We start from the raw sequence: 24012 nt of genomic DNA, 5'->3' as shown, positions 1-24012 counted from the left end.
GAGGGTTTTTTTCCTCTGAGGGCAAAGGGGTTACGCTTGACAAGCCCCAAACTTCCTGTAGCTTCCAAAACCCTGCGATTCTTTACGGCAACACCTCAAGCGGTAGTATTCCCTCTGGATCTGGGTCTAAGTAAGCCCATGGGTGGAATTTTACTGCCCATGAGGACTACCCAGAGCACTTGTTACAAGGGCGGATTCAACAAGCCAGAGGTAAAACTTAGAGATCTGTAGTTTTTTAAATTTTTATTTATTTATTTTGAGAGAGAGAGAGAGGGAGGGAGAATGTGACAGGGGAAGGGGCAGAAAGAGAGAGAGAGAGAGTCCCAAGCAGGCTCTGCACTGACAGCCCAGATGTGGGGCTTGATCTCACAAACCTGAGCTGAAATCAAGAGTCGGGTGCTGCATGGACTCAGAGCCGCCCAGGCGCCCCTAGAGATCTGTATTTTTAAACATGCACTGTAGCGAATGATTCCAATGCAAATAATCCAGGCCCTCACTTTGCACCGCTCTGAGCCCCTGAGAAGGAGGAGGCCTTAACCCCGGGGGTCCTTGAGCACGGGATCTATAATGAGTTATCTGTCTGAGATGGGTTAGTCGGGAATGATGTCAGTACAACACAGATGCAGTCACATGGGATTTCCTCCTAGGCCAAGGGGCCCGGAATGGCTGCAGGAAAGTACAGAACCTTGGGCAGGAGAGGGAAGAGTCTTCAACTCCATTTTTGCACTGGCAGCAGAGACTCTCTAGAGGCCTATTTGCATAAAATAAAAAATGAGGCTCGTCCCGTAGTTCCTCTCTCCTGAGACGTGCACTCTAGGCCTGTGTGTTTGAGGACAGGTGCACCCCCAGGCCGAGCTCCTCCCCCCGCCAGGATCAGCTCCCCCCCCCACACTCGGGTTCAGCTCCCCACCCCTCCCCCACCCCCAGGCCCGGCCCCGCAGCAGCCGCAGCACCCTCTGACCTGCCTACCTGCGGGCTGCAGCACTTCCACTCGGTTTTCCTGTGTATTTTTCATACGTGCCATGGCAACCGTTAGCCACCCTGAGCTGCCTCCCTGGACGGCCCAAGGGAACTTCCTGGTTCAAAAGCACTTTTGGTTGTTTTTGGTTTTTTTTTTGCTTTTGTCTCTGGTTTTAAAACGACCTGTTTATGAAGTGCCCTGCAGGGTGTGCCATTTTTCTCAGAAGCCCTGACCATTAAAGTGTGTGATTCTGCAGAATACGAGGGATTTCAGGAAGGCACTTAGAGCGGCGGCATACTACGTGTGCTAAATGCCCACTGCTGTTTGAAAAGCAGTACTGGATAACCTGGTGCTTGGTTCTTCAGCGGAGACGGGGGAAGTAGGGGGCAAAGGGCTGCAGAAACCCCTGCGCGCCTGCTTTCTTGAGGGGTCAAGCCTCGAGCTCCCTGCGGCTCCGCTCTGCGGGCCTTCAGCCCGGAACCCTCCATCGTGCTGACACTTCCAAGTCTACAAGCCTGAGCCCGACTACGCCAGACTCACCCGGCTCGGGACTTCCGGGGGCGGAGCTTAGGCACCTGTACTTCTAGAAAATAGCAGGGATGGTCCAAAGCACAGCAGAGTCTGCAATTTGGCAGCACCGAGAATCACCTGGGAGCTTTTAAAACTCTCAGTGCCCAAGCCACACCCAGACCAAATTGCATCAGAATCTCCGGGGCCCGAACTCAAGAATCAGAATGTTTTAAGGTCCCAGGCGATTCCATGTGTAGTCAGCCAGCCAGACCACTGCTTTAGGGCCTTTCTTTTCTTTTTAAGTTTATTTATTTATTTTGAGATAGAGAGCGGGAGCAGGCGAGGGGCACAGAGGGAGAGAGAGGAAAGTCCAAGCAGGCTCTGACGTGCGGCTCGAACTCAGAAATGGTGAGATGGTGACCTGAGCGGAAATCAAGAGTCAGAGACAACCAACTGAGCCACCCAGGCACCCTGGGGCTTTTTCTGAGAAAGCCCTCCTCTCTGTAGACCAGGGCTCCTGGAACTTCCATGTGTATCTGAATCACCCAGGAATCAGGTTAAAATGCAAGGCTGGGGCAGGGTCTGCCGGTCGGTATCCCGACAAGCTGGTCTGCAGACTATGCTGTGAGTAGCCAGGCTGTAATGAATGACTTTCCACTGATGATTTAACAACCACTGAGTGCAATCACTGCAGTGAGCAGGGCATTCGCTTGCCCTGCAGATGCCCGGCAGTGATGGTACTGGGCAGAAATGGGCACAGTGGACCTCGTGATTAAAAACAGAACAAATGCTTGGGGCACCTGGGTGGCTCAGTGGGTTAAGTGTCCGACTTCACCTCAGGTCACGATCTCCCAGTTGGTGGGTTCGAGCCCTGCATTGGGCTCCGTGCCGACAGCTTGGAGCCTGGAGCCTGCTTCAGATTCTGTCTCCCACTCTCTCTGCCCCTCCCCTGCTCGTGCTCTGACTCTGTCTCTCAAAATTAAATAAGCGTTAAAAACAAAGCAAATAAATGTTTGTGTTACTTGCTGGGTCAGCCGTGAGGTCGTGTTGACAGGAGACCTGACTGCCCTGGGCTAAGAGATGAACAATTATAAACTTCTGCCCTTCCTACCATCAGCAGACAGCTGGCCTATCAGCTCTCTGGAGTCTGTTTTAACAGATGTTATTGGGGGGGGGGATGCATTTTATTATGCAGATGAATTTAAATCCCGTCTCTCTATCCCAGGTATGAAAATTACATCACAAGAAGGTTTAGATTATCTGCTGATATTTTCCTAGGCTAAAAAAAAAATTATTGGAGATTTACGTGTCCTGCCTATCAGGGGACAGCCACGCACATTTCCAGCTGTCATGTACTGTCATTACAGCACCACCTGTCTAGCTACTGGGCTGAACCCAGACGAGCATGAAGTTTCCTAACACAGTTTAGCACAGTGGCCCACGCAAGTGATAAATTTCAACAGATCGTCTTGAAATACACTCACACACAAGTAAAACTGAGAAAATCTGAATAAGCTCACTAGCCGGTATCGATATCAATATTATCAATATCTTAGTTGTGATATTGTGCTACAGTTTTACAAAATGTTACCATCAGGGGGAACCTGGGCAAAGGGTACATATAGCCTTCTCTCCATGTCGTTTCTTACAACTGTGTGTGCATGTACAGTGATCTCAATGAAGATTTCAATGAAAGAAGGTATAGGGGCACCTGGGTGGCTGAGTGGGTTAAGTGTCCAATGTTGTCACAGGTCATGATCTCACAGTTTGTGGGTTCGAGCCCCTCATTGAGCTCTCTGCTGTCAGCCCAGAGTTGGCTTCAGATCCTCTGTCTCTCTCTCTCTGCCCCTCCCCACTTACACACTTGCTCTCTCTCTCTCAAAAATAAATACATGTTTTTAAAAAAGGTATAAAATCACTTACAACCAGCCCTTAAATTGCTTTTAATATGGGCAGAAAGGACGTACGTATTAAGAAGGTAAATAATAGGGGCACCCGGCTGGTTCAGTTGGTAGAACATATGACTCTTGATCTTGGGTTTGTGAGTTTGAGCCCCACATTGGATGCAGAGATTACTTAAAAACAAAATAGTTTTTTTAAAAAAAGGTAAATAATAAACAAAATAAAAATGATAATAGTCATTAAATGCTAACAGCATAATAGGTACTGTGATAAGCCTTTTACACGCAAGACTTTAATCTTCGTGACACTCGATGAGGCACTATTATTATTATTGCTATTATTATTTCTGTTTTGGATGAGGAAACTGGGGCCGGGAGAGCTTCAGTAGTTTTCCCCAAGGTCATGGAGTCAGAAAGCAGAAGCACAGGACCCAAATCCAGGTCCAGAGCCCACTACCCTCCACAGAGTATTCGGACAAGGATGTTGTGTTTCTCTGGAAGGATCCCCACAGTTAGGGATGAGGACTGTGTTTTGGGGTGGGGGTGGGGAAGGCAACCTGAAGCACTTTGCAGGATCTTGGCCTTGAGAGATGAGAGGAGCTGAGCTGGCAACAAGCCAAGTACAGCTACTTCCAGGCGAGAGAACAGAAGAAACGCTACATGTCCGAGAGAATGCTTCATTTTCCAGATGTAGAAACGGGTGCGTTTGTCTGCCTCACCTCTCAGAGGTGGATGGGAGCAATGTGGCAGAGGGTCTTGAATGCTTGGGAGATATGGTACGGCCTCCCTGGATCTCATCAGCAATCTGTAAAAGCTAACAAGGCACTGATGATGCCAAGGTTATATGTGAACCTCCAGCATTCACAAGGGGGGCAGGGCGTTTAGTACAAAATAATCCATTCCCAGGGCCCAAAGAGCAATGGGAAGCCATCTGGTAGCGGGAAATCGGTATGTGAAGGAAACCAAAGAAGGCACTTATAACACCAAAGGCCATGATGTGGTTGAGATCAAGGACCATTATGGAATGAATGGAATGAAACCTAGTCCCGTATGACTGCTTATTCTTTCACTTATTGAGTGCCTACTGTGTGGTCAGCACTATTCCCAGGACTTGGAGAGATAAGTGAACAAAACACAGCCACCAAACTCCCTGCCACCACGGAGCTCACCCCCTTGTGTGGTTGGTGCTAATTCCTGATCAGGAAGATTCTTAACTCTCAAAACCTAAGATGACCCTTTCATTCTGTACTCTTGAGATCCCATAGCCCCAAAGAGAAATGCAAATCTGTCTAGCGTGAAAGCTGGACAGCGATGCAGAAGGACGGACACAGCACTTCTGATTTAAGAGCGAGGGCGATCTCACGCAGGGTGGCTCCCAGGAAACTTAAGACGGGCGGGTCCTCAGAACTGGCCTCTGAGCCGGGTCATAAAAGCAAAAGCAAAACCAAGGTGAAGGATTGGCAGTGTGAGCCTTGAAGACGATTCAAGTTAGCCCGGGGTACCCTCTCTGCTTTCCACTCCCAAACTGGGATTAACTCCGGAATCTTCCATAACTGTAGAGAAACTGGGGGCTTTCCAATCCTAGCCTGGGTAAAAACTACTTCAAGACAAAGTGGAACAAGATGGCCTTGTGATGTAAAAGCAGGAGAGGAAGACAGGAAATAAGTCCGCGTGTTTAGGCAGGAGATATTCTACAAGATAGCCTTGTTCTTAGAATGCAGCAGATTTACAGGTCTGGGATTTTCCTCGGAGTGCTAAAAGCAATATGCAGATGAAGACATGCTACTAAATGATAAGCTGATGGTCACTGTGTCTACAAAAAAAAAAAGACCCCTCGAGGTAAGTGAATCTGACGAGTCAAGAGTGGGCAGACTTATTAATATTACCTGCAAGCAAGGATTTTTAACATTTCAAACTGTAAGTTCCAAAAAGCCTCAGGCATCTGAGAATACATATTTAACATGTTTTTTTGTCTTAGTTCTAGAAAGATTCACCAATTGGTTTAGCTGTATTTTAAAAAGTTTTATTTAGCTCCTAGTGACCTTCTCATGCTTTTGCGTCGCATTTATAATGATATTCAGTCCTTTGCTGTAAATTTGGCTATGTTGTATTTGCATGGAAGAAACACAGACATCTTCTAGAGTGAGACAGTAACTTTTTGCACGGGTCAAAGAATGCCGCCCCCCTCTGCCACTGTCCCTGTGGTATTTCCCCACTTTTCGGTAAGGGAAAATAAATGCCTCAGATGTACAAAGGTACTATTTGTTTCTTTTTTTTAAATGTTTATCTATGTATTTACTTATTGTAATGTTTATTTATTTTTGAGAGAGAGAGACGTATAGACAGAGCATAAGTGGGGGAGGGGCAGAGAGAGAGAGGGGAAGACAGAACAGAGAGAGGGGAAGACACAGAATCCGAAGCAGGCTCTAGGCTCTGAGCTGCCAGCACAGAGCCCGACATGGGGCTCAAACCCATGATTGGGTGTCTTGAGCCAAAGTTGGGCCTTAATTGACTGAGCCACCCTGATGCCCTTAATTATTTATTTTTAAGAGAAAAGAGAAAGAGAGAGAGAGAGAGACTGGAGAAGGGGCAGAGAGAGGGGAAGAGAATCTCAAGCAGGCTCCTTACTGTCAGCACAGAGCCCGACACAGAGCTCGAACCCACGACCCGTGAGATCATGACCTGAGCTGTAGTAGGAGCCTTAACCGAACTGAGCCACCCAGGAGCCCCGGTCCTATTTCTAACTCCGGGCTGCACAGAAGTGCTCTTGAATACACAACTTCCATTCACCTTTCTGGCTGCCCGTGAGCGAGAGGCTGGCTCTGCTACTGAGCACAGCAGAGTGAGAAGAGCCCATCCACCTGCACAAGGCAAGCTTTCTAAAACGTCACGTGTAGGGGTCTGTGGTCTCTGCTTTAGTCACGCCCCAAAACACAGAGCACACCTGGGACTTTGAGCCGGCAGGAGAGGTGAATGCGTGTGAGTGTCTAAGCAAGGGTCCCACAAGAACTTTGATGGTGACAAGAATGTGCATGAGACCTTTGACCATGGTCCCTGAGATGGGGACCGTTCTATTTAGCTGCGTTCAGCTTGCTGTCACCAAGACTCTCAGTCTCGGGATTCAGTTAGGGGCACGAGCCGAGGATGACAAAGGGCGCTCCTTCCTTAGGCTCCCTCACTGTTGGCAGGTGAGGAAGCTAGAACGTGCCTCCCGCAGTGAGGGGTCTAAAAACAACATTGTCACTTGCTTCTTCCCCTCCACCTGCTCCTCTGGGCCACTTTACCCCCTCCCCCTCCCCCGAGCCTTTAATAATTAAGGTAATTTGACCAATGAAATGCTCCATGTGGGTGAGCAATTATAAAAAGGTACTCATCTGAGCCAGGAAGAGCATCTGATGACTAGAAAAGGAAATGTTATGTTTACTGACATGAAAAAATTAACACTGCAACCGAATTTTATATTAGTATTTGGCTAAACCACGTCCACAACCTTATCCTAGGCATGCATCTGTGCTCGTTGGTGTGCGATCACCCCAGTGGTATGTTAAACAACCAAATAGGAGGGGGCACCTGCGTGGCTCAGCCGGGTAAGCCTCTGACTTCAGCTCAGGGCATGATCTCACGGGTCGTGGGTTCGAGCCCTGTATCGGGCTCTGTGCTGACAGCTCAGAGCCTGGAGCCTGCTTCAGATTCTGTGTCTCCCTGTCCCTCCCCTGCTCATGCTCTGTCTGTCTCTGTCTCAAAAATAAATAAATATTAAAAAAATTTTTTTTAAATAGCCAAATAGGATAAAGCTGGCTCTCCTGCAAAAAGTAAAGAATAAATGTGACTTTTATGTGGCAGAGTTTGGTCAGTGGGGCAGAACAATTTGCTCAGTGAAAAGCTCCCTCAGATCTGGAAATTTTTTGGTTGGCTATTTTAGGACTAGGTCCTTAGAAACCAATGTATTACCTGTTTACTTTTTCACAGACAGAGTTGAGTAACTTCGAATGCATTTGGGAATATTTCACTTTCTTTGGAGTATGTCTGACCTATAAAAACAATACTAGGTTCCTAAACTCTGAAGTTGGGAGAAAGGAGAACATAGTAAAATAGTATAGTAAAAATAACTGATTAATAACTTTTCTTAGGTAGTTATTTACAAAAATAAAATCTTGGCCACAGTATTGCATCAACTCAAAGCCCACTTGGAACTCTTTCAAATTAAAAATAAAATAAATTCTTATATCAAGCACAATGTCTTTTGTGCATTAATTATTCCCATGAATTTAATTCCATCTCTTTCTAATACACACCCCAATCAGTAACAGTGAAACAAATTTTCTTCCTGGCAGCATTTTCTTAGACTCTTTTGTATTTGTGATCTACGAAAAACAAAACAAATGTTCGTTCAAAAATCTACTTTGATTTTTGGGCACACAAAACCAACTTACCCCCGCACCACTAAGCGATTCCTACAAATCATTTAGACCACCGAAATCTCTGATTTTACTATGAATTCTGATTCCAACTATCACTTCCCGTTTTCAAAGTGCTCCTGAAAACTGACTCAAGTGAGTTTTTTTTTCCCTTTTAAAGTCTACACCCAAAACATTTGCTTGCAGAACTTTCTGAATAGGGACACTGCCTGGTAAAACACATGCAGTAGACAAAATATCAAATTTCTTTTTCCAGCTGTCCAGAATCCCATTAGTGCCTCTTACTCCTATCTGTCTTTTGCTATAATTAGGATGGCTTAGGGTTTATTTGGGCCTTTTTTCAAAACCAGATTTCCTTCTTACCAGCAGCAGCTGTCATTCACAAGTACCCTAACGGCACTGGGAGACTTCTTTGGGTTTCCATTGTGGTAGAGTGATCATCAAGATGAAATGAAGAGAAACACACACACGCACACGCACACACACATATGCACTCGTGCACGCATGCGCAGATACCTTTCATCTAGTGACTTTTAAAAAGAGGAGTCTTACCTGAGGATGAGCACTGCAGTCTGGAACCCCGCTTATTTCAAATAGGTGATTGACCAACACCCCTTCTCCCTCAAAGCTTGAGCTCCCTCCTTGAGGGGGTGAGCCCAGGGCAACCTGCAGGGTTTTTGCTTCTTGCTCCGCTTGGGCTGGAAGAGCACATTCTCCTGCACGGAACTGGGAATTCCAATCGACAGCTTCTGCTTTGGCACAAGGACCGTCTCTTTTATCACTCTGGGTTAATGGGTGCTTAACAGGCTCTTTGGGATAGAGGAGATTACGGGTACCTTTGGTTGCGCTTTCTTTCACGGCGGGGCTCGGCTTCTTGGGGTTTCCTTTAGTTCCTGGCCGCCTCGCACTGGCAGGTACCTTGGAGCCCCTCTTGCTCAGTGAAGCCCCGACCGCTACCTTTTCCTCGGCCGCTGTCTCCAACCACTGGTCCGCCCCCGACTTTTCTAGCTCACCAGACAAGTGCTTCATCGCCGTCTCTGTCACTGCTTTATCCATGGTTAGCAGATTGTCACTGGTGAATTCCTCTCCTGCCGGGTGGCTGTCTCTGGTTTCTCTCCGAATTCCGGGATAATCATTTTCAGCAGCCTCAGAAGCAGGGGGTAGTTTATCTCTCGCCTGGTCTGTCACCGTGGCTGTGACATCCTGGTGAGGCCCCAAAGTCAGAATCATCCCCTTTCGCAGGGATGAGGGACTGTGGGTGGAGGCTTGGCTGCTCCTCACCCCTACTTCTTGGGGTTGTGAGTGATTACCACAGAAGCCAGTGGTGGCATCCATGGGCCCCACGTCATCTGACACCCGAGGCCCACAACCCATTTCACTGAGGAAATGCTCACACCCACCCAGGCAACATGAACTGAATTCCATCTCTTCGTCATTGCTTTCTAATAAAAAAACCTGCCCAGTCCCCTGCAGGTTCCTCTGCCAAACTGCATTAGAGTAATCCGTCATAATGTCAGAACATTCCAGATACTCTAGGTCATCATCTGAAAACTCCTCGGTGCAGGTTAGGGTTATCTCTGGGCAAAGTTCATAGTCACTGTCAGAGTCTTCACTGGACACCTGTGAGCCGACTTGCTGGTTGGTCGTGGCCCCGCCACCTGGAAGAATGGATGCGGTGCCCTCTGACAGCGGGAGGCTGATGCTAATGTATTTCTGCACTCTGGGGTTCAGATGACCAGAGTGTATGACGTCCTCATTAGGGCCATTGCTGTTTAAGGCACCATCCACTGGCTTCGATCCTTTGCAATGCACCGTCCTGTGGCAATACACATGTTGCTGATCAGGAGTCTTACTTGATTTAGAGGAAAGCCACCCATCTGCCACTTCCTCTGTGCTATCCAGATCACAAGCCTCTTCGGTGTGCCTTGCTCCTTTAACATCCAAGGGATTTTCAGAACTGGCTCCACCAGTGTCATTATTGGCCAACAGCTGGGGTGAGCATAAGCAGCCGAATTTGGAGGAGGGGCGGTCAGCAGACACGGTACTACCTGAGGAGACACTTTCTTCACCCCTTTGAGGATGTTCATGCTCATCAAGCTGGTTTGTTCTTTCCTGAATGCTTGACTCTGTTGCATGTTTCTGACCTGGGTCCCTGCCATCTTTTGGGCCAGGAGAGGGCTGTGGGTTCTCTGCCGAGCACTTGACTTCAATGGAAGCAGAACAGCAGATCATTCCAGAACAGTTTTTAGCAGAGATCTGGTAAACGGCGGCGTCGCCTGGGGTACAGCTAGGATGAAGAGAACACACTTGGTAAGTTGGCCGTGTTGGGACGGGCATGCCAATGTTCCTCAAACGTGGCACAGAAAATGACCATAGTTTCTGCCGCACGCTCAAGGAGATCTGTGGTCTCCCTGGAAAGGGGCTGCTGGTCTGAGACCAGCAGCTTCTGAGCCCCTGCTGCCCTCAAGCTGAGAATCCAGGAAGCTCGGCATGTTCCCTTAAAACTTGCCCCAGTCTTACCCCAACTTGAAAAATGCTGAGAATTACGCAGACGAATGGGGAAATATCTTATATTCTAGTTTCTCCTTCTCTGCTTTTCTTTTAAGTCCTTTTTATGCTATGGGAATTTGAAAAAGGATCATTTTCTGGAGTGAGACACTGTCTACAAGTAACGAAGAATTTGTTGACCTCAGGCAGCAGGATGGCATAAGCAGTAACTGTTTTTAAGACCAGGCTAAGAAGGCATGGTTCTTGCCAGAAGGCTATACAGGCACCACACTGGGGTTATGTGTAGGAAGGACGGTACCCGTGAACCCCTCTGGCCCGAAGCCCATGTCCATGTGCCATCATGACCTACACGGACCAAGCCAGGTGCTTGGCATTGGCCCAGCAGGGAAAAGAACTGACTCCTAGATCAGGCGGAGCCAGCTCTCCCTGCTCCAGGAGGGACAGCGCTCCTGTGCGCCCTCCCTTTCCTGACTTGGAGCTCCAATGAGCCTTGGACTCAGCAGGTTTTGATGACCTCTCCCACTAGGGCCTTTCTCCAGGTTCTGCGGTCCCCGTAAAAGCGTGTTACACAGGCTTCATAATTTGCACACATTGATCTCATTCGATCTCAGTGTAGCTGTAACATTGCTGGCCTCACTCTGCATTCTCCGGTGTAGAAATGAATGAGCATTTTCAGAAGGCAGGAGCTGTGGGTTGGCTCAGAATTAGAAGCAATGTTTACATACTTCTTGCCCGATCTGTGTAAAATGGGCACACACATCTAACCCAGAAGGGTCAGTGTTAGACATTCAATGGCACACAGGATTTCTTATTCTCTTTCATCTCACTGAAGGCACCCCTCTGTCTCCCTAAGCTCATATGTGCTCATAAGCCCTTAATAGTTGTGTGCTCACATATGCCTCATTTTCAAAAACGGTACACTACCTCCAATTTTGTTAATATCTTGGCTTTTTTTGGTAATCTGGTTCCCAAGGAAAAGCCACTCAGGTGTGACTGAGGGTGGCCAAGCTGGACCCACAGCTGATATGCAGATTTGCCTTGGCCAACTCCATGGGGAGACTGAAATTTGAGGTTACTTTCTAGAGGCAACGATACCTCCTGCTCCTGTCTACTTCACAAGGTCATTCTGAGGGTCAAGTGAGAAAATCAATGTGAATGGGCTTTGTAAAGCAGAAACTTTATGTTATGGATATGCTAGAAGAATGTAGAAGCTCTGGGGCTCCTGGGTGTCTCAGCCGTCTACATGTCCAACTCTTGATTTTGGCTCAGGTCATGATCTCACCAGTTCATGAGTTAAGGCTCCACACTGACAGTGAGGAACCTGCTTGGAATTCTCTCTCTCTCCCTCTCCCTCTCTCTCAAAATAAATAAATAAACTTAAAAAATGAATATAAAGGGGAGCCTGGGTGGCTCAGTCAGTTGTGCGTCCGACTTTGCCTCAGGTCATGATCTCGCTCATGGGTTCAAGCCCTGTGTCAGGCTCTGTGCTAATGGCTCAGAGCCTGGAGCCTGCCTCGGATTCTTTGTCTCCCTCCCTCCCTGCCCCTCCCCTACTCATGCTCTGTCTCTCTCAACATAAACAAGCATTAAAAATTTTTTTGAAAAAAGAATACAAAAGTGCAAAAATGATAAGTATGTAATGTGATAGAAGTATTAGCTACTGCTGCGTGGCACTTGTATTGTAATATAAATGCATCAAATCAATATGCAGTACACCTTAAAACATACACAATGTTGTATGTTAAATATAACTCAATTTAAAAAAAAGGATGTGAAAGTGCTAAGGTCAGATTACCTCTGGTTCTCACAAACTGTGCAGAAGAATGACCAGGAAACTCTATTTATAATTCTTGAATCAGAATCTGAGGGTAAAAGTCCTGAGAATCTGCTTTTAAGGATCGCAAATGCAGGGGCGCCTGGGTGGCTCAGTCGGTTGAGTGTCCAACTTCGGCTCAGGTCATGATCTCAGGGCTTGTGAGTTCGAGCCCCACGTCGGGCTCTGTGCTGACAGCTCAGAGCCTGGAGCCTGCCTTTGAGTCTGTGTCTCCCTCTCTCTCTACCCTACCCTGCTCACTTGCTCTCTCTTCTTCCTTTTTTTTTTTTTAATTTTTTAACGTTTTTAATGAGACAGAGAGAGAGAGAGACAGCGTGAGCAGGGGAGGGTCAGAGAGAGAGGGAGACACAGAATCTGAAACAGGCTCCAGGCTCTGAGCTGTCAGCACAGAGCCCGACACAGGGCTCGAACCCACGAACCGTGAGATCATGACCTGAGCCAAAGTCAGACGCCCAACTGACTGAGCCACCCAGCCGCCCCTCGCTTGCTCTCGCTTAAAGTAAATACACATTAAAAAAATTCTTTTTAAAGATCCCAAATACATTCTGCTACAAATTGTCCTCGGCCTGCCCTTGGAGACATCCTCCTCCTCCTCCTCTTTACTTCTGCTTGAGTCTCTTCATTTCAGCTGAATTAAGGCTGAAGGAAGAGAAAGGGGCCTTTTCTTGAGCTTTGCATGGCCCACACCACTATCCGCATGCCTCTTTTCCAGTAGTTCTGGGAGGCCTGGCCTCAGCTAGGAATTTACAAGGAGCATAAAACAGTACCATGGGCTACTCAAAAATCCTAAGTAATTGGGTGGATTTCCTGATTTATCCAGACCAGGATCCCTCTGCCAGAGAAATTACCTGCCCTGAACGTACCAGGACTTGCGTGAAAAAACAAAACAAAACAAAATAAAACAGGAAGGAAGAGAGGAAAGTAAGGTAGAGAGGTCAAAGGACCAGGGAAGAAAGCAGAAAAAAGAGGAACACGTGGGCGGCTCAGTCAGTTAAGCATCCAACTCTTGATTTCAATTCAGGTCATGATCTCCAGGTTCCTGAGATCTAGCATCCTGTCGGGCTTTATGTTGACTGTGGAGCCTGCGTGGGATTCTCTTTCTCTCCCTCTCTTTCTCTCTCTGCACCCCCCCCAGCATAAATAAATAAACATTTTTTAAAAACCGATGGGGGAAACAATCCCAATTGCTGCGAGAAACTTGTCAGTCACTTCTGCACTAAGTTGTACGGTGGAGACTGGAAGAGCAAAGAAGGTCCAAGAGGGGATGTCAGTGACGGCAGCTGAAATGGTGTGAGTGGGGATGGGCTTTAGAATCTTTGCAAGATGCTGGCAGAGTGACCTGTGTGCCCCACAGTGACTTGAGAGGAATTCAAAAGCATCCCGGAAGAAATTTCCTGAACAATTAATTGCGTTCCCTGCCTGCCTGTCTTTCCTTTTGGCTGAAGGAAGCAGCCACATTCCTTCCACTTGCTATGAAAGTCTTGCTGGAATACTCTACGTTCTTTCTAAATTAATCGTTTCCATTTAAAGAAAAAGAGGTACATGTGACCTTAAGTGGATGGGGCTTCCTCTGGGCTTGAGCTCCCTGGGTTGGTCTAGGCCAGAGGTTCTTAAATATTTTGGCGGCAGGACCCCTTTACACTCTCAAAAACAACGGAAGTCTGCCAAGAATGTTTGTTTATGGGGGTTATATATCTATCACTATTTACCATATTAAAATTAAAACTGAGAAATGTTGAAACATGTATTCATTTAAAAAATAACAAAAATAGGGGCTTCTGGGTGGCTCAGTCGATTGAGCATCCAACTCTTAATTTCGGCTCTGGTCATGATCCCAGGGTCACAGAATTGAGCCCCATATCAGGTTCTGTGCTGAGTGTGGAGCCTGCTTGGGATTCTCTCTCTCTCTCTCTCTCTCTCTCTCTGCCTCTGCCCTTCTCCCTTACTTGCACCCTCTCTTTCTCTAAAATAACATTTTTTAAAAAATAACAAAAATAAACCCATTCCATGTTAGTATAAATAACATGTATTTATGAAAATACCCATATTTTTACTGAAACAAAGTAAAATTTCACAAGAGTGGCATTGCTTTACATGTTTTCACACACTTAATATCTGGCTTAATAAAAGACAGCTGGTCTTTTTTTTTTTTTTTTTTTTTGCTTCTACATTCATTGGATACAATACATTGTTTTGGTTGAAATATATGAAGAAAATCTGTCCTCATACAGATATATACTTGGAAAAGGAAGGAGTATTTTAATGGTCTTTCCATATATTGCAGATTTCTTCTCTGATACTGTACAGAGAAGTGGTTGCAATGTGGAATCTGAAAGCCTATCAACTAGTTACAAAAAAATCCAATGGTCTATATTATGTTTCACATTCATTTTTACCCATACATGATTTTGTAACATCATGTATTGCTCATTTGGAAGAACTCTTTTCATGAGATCTTCAAATATCAACACATTTCAGTATACAGTTTTTTTTTTAAAAATCACAATTCAGTTATATTACAAGCAATCTTTCCAGAATAGTTGGGAAGTATTGGGGAAACAGTCAAACCCTTGATGAAGGATACAAGTTTTTTTGAAATTTCTAGTTAGGGAACTAATATATATTAGATAAATATTAATTTATCATAATGATGTAAGTCAATTCTGTGCTCGGTTGCTTGGTAACAGCAGAAGGGCAGTGTACATCAGTGAAATGGCAGAGTAAAGACTCTGAAAATTTTCTCCTCCATAAAAGCGATAAAAACACTGGCAGAATTTTCCGAATCAACTTTTTCAGAATTCTGAAAATTAACCAAAGACAACCTGAGGGTCATTTATTCAAGAAAAATGACTGAATCTCATTAAGAACAGCCAATTTCCTAGTGTCTTAACTTTTCCTTGTCCTACCCCTCATCCACACCTCAACAGTAGACCTGTAAGCCAGCATTCAGAATCATGGCAAAAATCAGCAGTCTAGAAGCCACTGGAAAAGGTAGAACAGGGTTGGAGCAATTCCAAAGCCTCATTCCCAGGGAACTGCTATTATGTGACCTGTCTGAAGGTTCCCTGAAAGATCATACTCACAAGACTGTCTTTACATGATCTGACTCACACTTTAGTGTGAACAACATTTTCCCTGAGGCATTTGTTAGAAAAAAATTCAGAGGCAACTGTTTATCATCGTGGCAGCCTGAGGCACTGGATAACGGGTAAGATGAACAATAGGCTAATCAAAAAGATTAAAAAGGAAAGTTAGAGAATGAGATATGCATAGGGGGCATTGAAAAGCTCCAAGATGGGGTGCCTGGCTGGTTCAGTAAGTAGAGCGTGTGATTCTTGATCTTGGGGTCATGACTTCAAGCCCCACATTGGGCATGGAGCCTACTTAAGATGAAAGAAAGAGAGAGAGAGAGAAGGAAAGAAAGTAAGAAGGAAAGAAGAAAAGTAAGAAGGAAAGAACTAAAGCTCAACACGTTCCTGGGAATATAGAAGGACATGCACATGTATATGGCTGTGAGCATCGCCAGAAGACATTAAGCTTTCAGCTCTAACTGACCTGAAGGCTCTGTGCCAGCAGAAAGTGAAGGCTAAGACAGAGTTGTTCACTTCCTGGGTGAGTGTTGAAGGCATGCCCCAATATGTGCACAGAGCCCCTCAACAAAAACTGGGAGACCTATTGGTTCCCGGGATCTAAGGAAACCTCTGTCCCATCATTAGTTGACCACTAAGCTAACTCAGCAGAGACTTCAGTAGCCACAAACAACAAAGAATAGTGATTTTAAAGAATTAGTTCAGAAAAGTCACTAAACAAACAAGTTCCGGGGAAAGAAGAGAATCTGCTTTCCAGAGTTGCCATATTATATTGTTTAAAATGCCCAGTTTTCACACAGCAATTACTAGACATGCAAAGAAAGAATAAAGCATGGCCCATACATGGCGGGGGAGGGGGGGAGCAGTCAATAGAAACTGCCCCTGGACTTGTTGGAGAGAGACTTTAAATTAGCTATTTTAAGTATGTTCAAAGAACTAAAAAAACTGTCTGAAGAACTAAAGGAAGGTATGAGAACAATGTCTCAATAAAAACACAGAAATTATAAATGAGAACCACATAGAAATTTTGAAGTTGAAAACTTTTGACATGAAAAATTCACTGGAGAGCTCAAGAGCAGATGTGGGCAGACAGAATAAAGAGTCAATGAATTTGAAGGTGATTGGGATTATCCAGTCTCCAGAACAGAAAGAAAAAGAATGGAGAAAAGTAGACAGAATCTGAGAGACCTGGGATATCACCAAGCTCCCAACGTGTAAATGAAGGACATCCCATAAAGAGGAAAGAGGCAGAAAGAATATCTGAAGAAAGCGGAAGTCCTTAGTTCAGAGAAGGGACTGCAATGACAGTTTAAAAGCTTGGATTTTTTTTTAAATTGAGGTGTAACTGACATATAACATTACATTAGTTTAAGGTGTGCAACATAATGATTCAATATTTGTATATGTTAAGAAAAGATCACAGCAAGTCTAATCAACATCAATCACCAATCAGAGTTACAAATTTCTTTTTCTTGTGATGAGAACTTTTAAGATCTACTCTTAGCAACTTCCCAATATACAAGACAGTATTATTAGCCAGAGTCACCACACTGTATCTTACGTTCCCTGGACTTACCTATTTTATAACTGGAAGTTTGTGCCTTTTAAAAAAGTTTGGGTTTTTATCACAAGCAATAGATCCTATCAGTTTTCCCTGAAGCTACAGGCCTACTTTGTTTATTTTCAAACAATGTTTCCCAAATATCCAAGGCTGGATTACCATCATTTGTCCATTGTTCTTTCAAGTAAAATTGTACTCCATGAAAAAGTGGCTAGTTCAGCTTGCAACTCAATCATCCAGGTGCTTTCCTTCAAGATGACTAGCATCTCAAGGAAATACAGGAGAGGTGCTCAGGGCATCGTTCCCATTTCCTTACAGAGCATCAAGAGTTAGTGAAATTAACAATTTTTACTGATGCACCAGAAACATTATCAGGTTAAATTTTTGGGGTTTTGGTTTGTTTTGAACTGTGGCTGTATGGCGGTGAAGAATTCCCTGACAAGTTGTAGAGGTTGGGACCACTGCCTAGATTCATGCTGAGCCACCAACAGTTTTAACATCCATTGCTTTTTATCATCGCCACATATGTCCACACAGTGAAAAAGACAAATCCTGTCTCAGTACTTTTGTGATAATAGTTTTGATCTTGTGGATCCTCTGAAAGTTCTTTAGGGATCCCTAGGAGTCCAAGAATCACACTTTGAAAACCAGTACTTAAAGCTCTTCACCAAGGGAGGCTTTAAAATGCACACAGAAACTCTCTCACAGGAAGACACCTGGCTGAGAGGTACTCTTGCGCTCTGGAAAATGGGCGGGAATGTGGTGGGCTGACATTTTGCTCAGTATGATCATTTAGGTGCTCTGTTAGGCAGATGACTTAATCTCTTTGGGCCTCAATTTCCTGATTTACAAAGAGAAAGAAGAACCTATGTCTGGATCCCACCCCCTAGAGATTCTGATTTAATGCCCAGTACCTAGGTCTACATGATTTAATTTTGGGCAGAAGAAGGTTAGGTCCAACAGTGCAGGAGGGGGCGCTAACCCTAGAAGTGCCTGGGGATCTCGCCAACTTGGGATGGTTTTGTGCTTTGGGAACAAAGGTTATAAATGTGAGTGAGAACTAAGAGCACAGGGCAAATCAGAATAAGAGCACAGGGATGCCTGGCTGGCTCAGTCAGTAGAGCAGCGACACTTGATCTCAGGGTTGTAAGTTCAAGTCCCGCATTGGGTGTAGAGATTAATTAAAAATAAAATCTTCAAAAACTGAATATGAAAATAGGGGTTTGGGGAATAGACTGTAACAGTTGCAAAAAAGAAGACCAGGAATCATTTTTGTTTCTCTAGTTACCAGCACAACAGACCTATTAGACCTGATATTCTTTTCTTTTCTTTCCTTTCCTTTTCTCTTTTTAATGTTTATTTATCTATTTTTACATTTATTTATTTTTGAGAGACAGAGTGCAAGTGGGGAAGGGGCAGAAAGAGAGGGAGACACAGAATCGAAAGCAGGCTCCAAGCTCTGAGCTGTCAGCACAGAGCCTGACGTGGGGCTTGAACTTACAGACCACAAGATCATGACCTGAGCCAAAGTCGGATGCTCAATTGACTGAGCCACCCAGGCGCCCTTAATGTTTATTTATTTTTGAGAGAGAGGGAGAGAGCACAGCAGGGGAGGGGCAAGGTAAGAGATAGATAGAGAGACAGAGAGAGACAGAGAGAGAGAGAGAGAGAATCCCAAGCAGGCTCTGCGCTGTCAGCAGAAAGCCCAATGCAGGGCTTGAACTCACGAACCATGAGACCATGACCTGAGTCTAAGCCAGATGCTTAACTGACTCAGCCACCCAGGTGTCCCTGATATTCTTTTAAATTTCTACATTTCAATCCCCACCATTACTGCACCCTCAGGTGGTAGGTTTTCACATGCATTACTTCCTACATCTATTCATTCACTATCCCACTGACACAAGTAAAACCGAATGACTTACTCCCGTGTGGATTTCCCAGGTTCAGGTTGCTTCTCTTCTTCCTTTTGTCTCCTGGAGGTCATTCCCCTGCTTCCCAGAAAGCTCTCCCAACAAAATTAAAATTCCTGCAGCTCAAACCATGCCATCTGTCCAGACGCCCTGAAGACAGCGTTTGTGGGAGACGAAGCTCAAGTTATTGGCTAGAGGGGAGATGTGGAATCCTCTCTGGATCTCAGGGACGGTTCTAGTTTACCATGTTCTCCACTTCCCAGTGGAGGAAAACAAGACCTAGGAACAAAATGTCTGCATCTTCATTGGTGCCGCCAGGAATGTGGAGGTGGGGAGGCCTCTGAATCCCCCCCTTCCCTCCCTACCCTGTGGATTTTCTGAGCCTCGTCTCCCCATGCCGCAGGGAGGAGGGAGAGCACTCCGCTCAATAAATACTTATGTGATGACATCCATGTCCTGTTGTCATCATCGCACCAGGTGAAGGTCAAAATATTTTCTTACACAAAGTGTCTGTATTGTATTACTTGCCTAACTGCTACTATCAATTTTATTGACAGAATTATTCAGGATAACTAAAGGAGTAAGAAAGGCTTGGGTTTTCTTTCATGCCCCAAAGCTATGTTTGTTATAGAGATGGAAGAATTCTAATACTAGAAACACACAGAACTTCTTTTAATTTTTTTTAATGTTTATTTATTTTTGAGATGGAGTATGAGCTGGGGAGGGGCAGAGAGAGGGAGACACAGAATCGGAAGCAGGCTCCAGGCTCTGAGCTGTCAGCACAGAGCCCTATGCAGGGTTCAAACTCACAAGCTGTGAGTTCATGACCTGAGCCGAAGTGGGACGCTGAACCGACTGAACCACCTAGGTCCCCCAACATGCAGAACTTCTTAATCGTATTTTCTACAAGCAGCTCGGTACATTTCCAAACTGATGAGGAGTTTCCATGCCCATTTACCAAGTTACTTACTGAGCCAACAGATTTAATGAACCAGAAGTCTGAAGACTGTAAGGGGACTTGGAGCTGTGTCCCTCCGGGGCCTGTCTGCCTCCCCCTCCTACCCTTCCCTGCTGTGCTCTGTCTCTCTAAGCTAACCCTTGGGGCTGTGTCTCCCAGGAGCCCAGAACCTCGGGCTTACTGCTGCATTTGGGCACAAGGAGGCAGGAGATTGGAGAGCAGGAAGAAGGGAAATGCCAGCCTCAGATGGCACTTCTAAGAGGCTGCATACACCCCTTCTGCTCTGTGACCCAGAACAGGTAGTCCTGCAGCCTCCCTTGGACTGAGCAGCCCAGGGGATGGGGGCTTCCTGCCGACGCGAATCTCTGGGCGACCCCTGTTTGGCTCAGTTACCTATACAACCCCGCATTTCATGCTTGAAAATAGCTTTTGTCTTCCTGGTTAGACCCTCACTGATACAGAAATGATCTAGTTTACTGACGTTGGAACCGAGGTCGAGAGATGTGACTCCCTTAAGTCACACAGTTAAAAAATTATAAGAAATGCCTGCTGTGTATAAGGCACCATGTTGGCCTCCAAGTAGAAGACAAACGTGGTAAATTCCTAGGCCCTTCCTAGGAGCTTCTCATCCAATAGGAGAAATGATATATCTATACCATCAGCTACAATGAGGGACAGTGTATGTTCAGTGTCATTAAAAATCTGACCAATTATGGAGATTCAAGTTAGAGGACGCAAGATAACGAAGGAAGGTTTCCTGGGTACTGAAAAGCTGAAACAGGCCCAGGAAATACACAGCAGGACTTTGGCAGGAAAGTTGGTATATGCCTGGGGTTGGGGAGGGGGCCGGTCATTCCAGGCAGGAGGGGCAGCCATGAGGTGAGATGCTGGGAGAGTTGTGGGCTCAAAGATAGGGCCAGTGCTTTATTTATGGTGTAAACAGGACAGTTTAGAGAATGAAAAGGGACAGTATTAATACACTGAGACCACAGGCAGAAACTAGGGACATTTCAGGGAAACTGAGACTGACTCAGGTAAATCAGGAGGTATGGTCACCCACCAGGAGTTGGGCAGGGCCCAGATCATGGGACACTTTCCACTCCAGACTGAGAAGTTTGGACCTCAGTGACCAAATGAGACTCCCTGATAATCAGATCAAAGCAGCCATTTAGGGAGGAATGGAAGCCATTCTGTAGGATGCTCACCACACACGCACAGTGCACCAGGGTGAGGATGGATGCACCCGCTCTCCATACATGACGTGCCCTGTGGCCCCTGCTTGAGCAGGGACACTGCATCTTCCCATGTGTCCTATTCAACCTACACCAATATGAAGTCCCAGCTCAGTGTGTAAGACTTGAGAAAAGGGAAAGAAATTGATGGTCTAAGACCTGTTTCCTTCCCCAGAGGAACTGCCAATTTTGCAGAGAGATAAGACTTTCCGGTGTTAAACAGGGAATAGTGTGCAATTTGCAAACTCTAGCATCATTGAATCCCAAAAGGCACAATCGAGGCAGGGAGTGCTTCTGGTGCTAGGAGGGGAGAGGTCAGGGTAGCCCAGATCTTCAAACGGGCCAGGAGCGTGGAACTTGAGCACAAGGGGGAAGGATTAAATTTTGGCTGGTGGGGAAGGGCGGGGGGGGGGGGGCATTCCTGGCAGATGTACCAGAGCTGGAACTAGCAGGTCATGCATAAGGGACAGGAAAGAAGCGAGCTGGTGGGGAGAGGGCCCTGAAGGACAGGAGCCGTGGACTGAAAGGCACTGCACTGAGTTCTGCTCAGGAGCGTGGCCCACGGGCGGACAGCAGTGGAAATTCTACTTTTCTCCTCCACCCAAGTGCAATTCTGAGCAGATGGGAGGGCGGATTGCAAAGCCAGGACAGCACAGGGGCTAAGAGACAGGCATCGCAGGAAGACTGCCTGGGTTCATACATTGCCTGTTCCCTGTGTGACGCTGACAAGCTACTAAAGCACAATAACTGTACCTACACCAGAGGATGACATGAAGACCATGGCAGGTAATTAATGAAAGTGCTTAGAGCAGGGCCCGGCACACAGTAAGCACTGAGTCAGCAGGTCTCGGCTCTGGCCGAACATTACAGTCAGTTGGGATGCTTCTTAGAAACACAGGGCCAGAGAATTGTTTAGGGCAGCGAACTACTCTGTAGGATACGATCATGGTGAATACATGTCATGACACGTTCATCCAGAAGCATCGACTGTATACCAAGAGTAGGCCGTAATGTAAGCCGCGGACTCTGGGTGATGATGACGGCTCACATAGGCTCACTGATAGTAACAACCTTACCGCTCCAGTGGGAGGGTTTTGACAGTGGGGGAGACTGTGCATTAGAGGTTGGGGGTCAAGGGCAGATATAGAAACTGTACTTACTGCTCATTTTTGCAATGGACTCTTAAAATGCTCTTTAAAAATGAAGTATTTAAAGGAGGGGAAACTACCAGTGTCAGGGCCCTACCAAAAAAAAAAAAAAAGCAATCAAGCAGCATCTTGAGGGTGAAGGGCTTTGCCATGGGTATTTTTTTAAAGCTTTCCTGGTGATTCTAAAGGGGAGCCCAGAGGCACCTAAATGAATGTTAGCTCTTGTACGATCAGAAGGAGGTAGCGGAATTGGTAGGTTGATGGAAGACGAAGTATATTGGCCCTGGGTGTGTATCAGGCATGATTTCTTGGCTCTATTTGGACACAGAAGTGCTAAGCTTTTGATAGCCTTTTAAATCTCTGGGAGCAATGCAGGTTGACAAGCTATTCATTAAATAAGAAATGAGAAAAAAAAAAGAAAAGAAATGAGCAAATGGACTTCAGAAAGGAAAAAAGCCTACAGCATTATTACCATCAGGCTTAGTTAACAGACAACTAAACCTTCTTATCAAAAGAAAACTCAAGCATAGCTGGAAATGGTCCCTATGCCCCATCTAAGCTAGCACAATGCCCAGAATGTGTCCAGAAATCTCAAGGTACATTGGGACAATAGAAAAGCTCCTACATTAAGTTGTAAATCTGTCTATGACAGACATGGCAGCTTGAGAGCAGGACCGAGGAAAACACACCAGCAAGCCCTGCAGGACCCAGAGACTCTTTCAGGAAAGCGAGTCAGCTTAGAATTCTGAAAGACAAGCACCGCTAACTCATCAAACACCCAGCATGCCCTGAACCAAACTCCGGACATTCCTGTCCAAACCTGCTCCTTATCTCAAAAAAAAACTTGCAGTTTTGTTCTCCCCATCATTCGGGGGGCACGCCTCCGAGTCCATTTCTCTCCCCCCTTCTGCGTCCAGTCCAGCAGCAACGCCTGACAGATGGATCCAGGACCACGCTGGATCGGGCCACCCCATCTCTTGTCTGGATTATGGCGTTGCTGCTGCTTGTGGCTGTTCCCCACTCTGCCCCGTGTCTTCTGCAGCCGCAGTGACCTGGCAGGCTCCCATCTCCAGCTCTCTTGTGCCCCTAATCGTCCCTCTGAGAGCACTGTTCCCCAGCGCAATCCCACCCCTCTCCCCTCTTACCCTTCACACCTCTGCTCATAGCTCAGCAGAGACACCTCCCTTCCTGAGACCCCCTTCCTCCCCTTTATTCTTTGTCACCTAAAACTACTGACTTTGCTGGTATGGCTAATGTATGACTCTTCCTCTATCCCTGTCCCATGAGATCAGGACTTCACTGTGCTCCCTATTGGGTCCCCAAGGTCTTGATCAGCCCTGGCATACAGTAGGCCCTCCGTTAATCTTTATTTTTGAAGACAGTCCTCATGATCACTGCTTTTTGAGTTATACTCCAGCTCATATGGTAGTAGATTCTGTCTTAGAAGGAAGACCATGGTAGAGGGAAACGCAGTGAGTAATATAATATGACCCATGGGTTCCAGGACACAGATTTTTTGGCCTCTTTTTCTTTTTTAAAAAAAATGTTTAGGGGCGCCTGGGTGGCTTAGTCGGTTAAGCGTCCGACTTTCACTTAGGTCATGATCTTGCGGTTTGTGGGTTCGAGCCCCGCGTCGGGCTCTGTGCTGACTGCCAGCTCGGAGCCTGGAGCCTGTTTCAGTCTGTGACTCCCTCTCTCTCTGACCCTCCCCTGCTCACGCTGTCTCTCTCTCTCTCTCCTAGAAATAAATAAAACATAAAAAATTTAAAAAAAAAATTAAAAAAAAAAGTTTAATGTTTATTGTTGAGAGAGAGAGCAGGGGAGGGTCAGAGAGAGAGGGAGACACAGAATCCTAAGCACACTTCAGGCTCTGAGGTGTCAGTACAGAGCCTGATGCAAGGCTCGAACCCACGAGCATCGAGATCATAACCTGAGCCAAAGTTGACACTTCACCAACTGAGCCACCCAGGCGCCCCTAG

The 24012-nt window shown here is 46.1% G+C and overlaps 1 protein-coding gene across 1 annotated transcript in view; it reads right to left on the bottom strand.

The window, feature by feature from the left end:
* Nucleotides 1–24012, bottom strand: part of ALPK2 (alpha kinase 2) — a 123711-nt gene that overhangs the window by 67299 nt on the left and 32400 nt on the right. Inside the window, exons 4-5 of the mRNA XM_039230535.1 lie at nucleotides 22985–22988; nucleotides 8343–10077 (exon numbers count right to left, since the gene is read on the bottom strand). Of these exons, the coding sequence (XP_039086466.1) occupies nucleotides 8343–10077; nucleotides 22985–22988 (1739 nt within the window). The remainder of the gene's footprint in view (nucleotides 1–8342; nucleotides 10078–22984; nucleotides 22989–24012) is intronic.

Source organism: Hyaena hyaena, unplaced genomic scaffold, assembly GCF_003009895.1.
Source record: "Hyaena hyaena isolate Hyena2069 unplaced genomic scaffold, ASM300989v1 scaffold_47, whole genome shotgun sequence".
In the NCBI taxonomy this organism is placed as follows: domain Eukaryota; kingdom Metazoa; phylum Chordata; class Mammalia; order Carnivora; family Hyaenidae; genus Hyaena; species Hyaena hyaena.
Note: the sequence above shows the minus strand (reverse complement) of the source record. Positions and strands in the feature narration are given on the sequence as shown.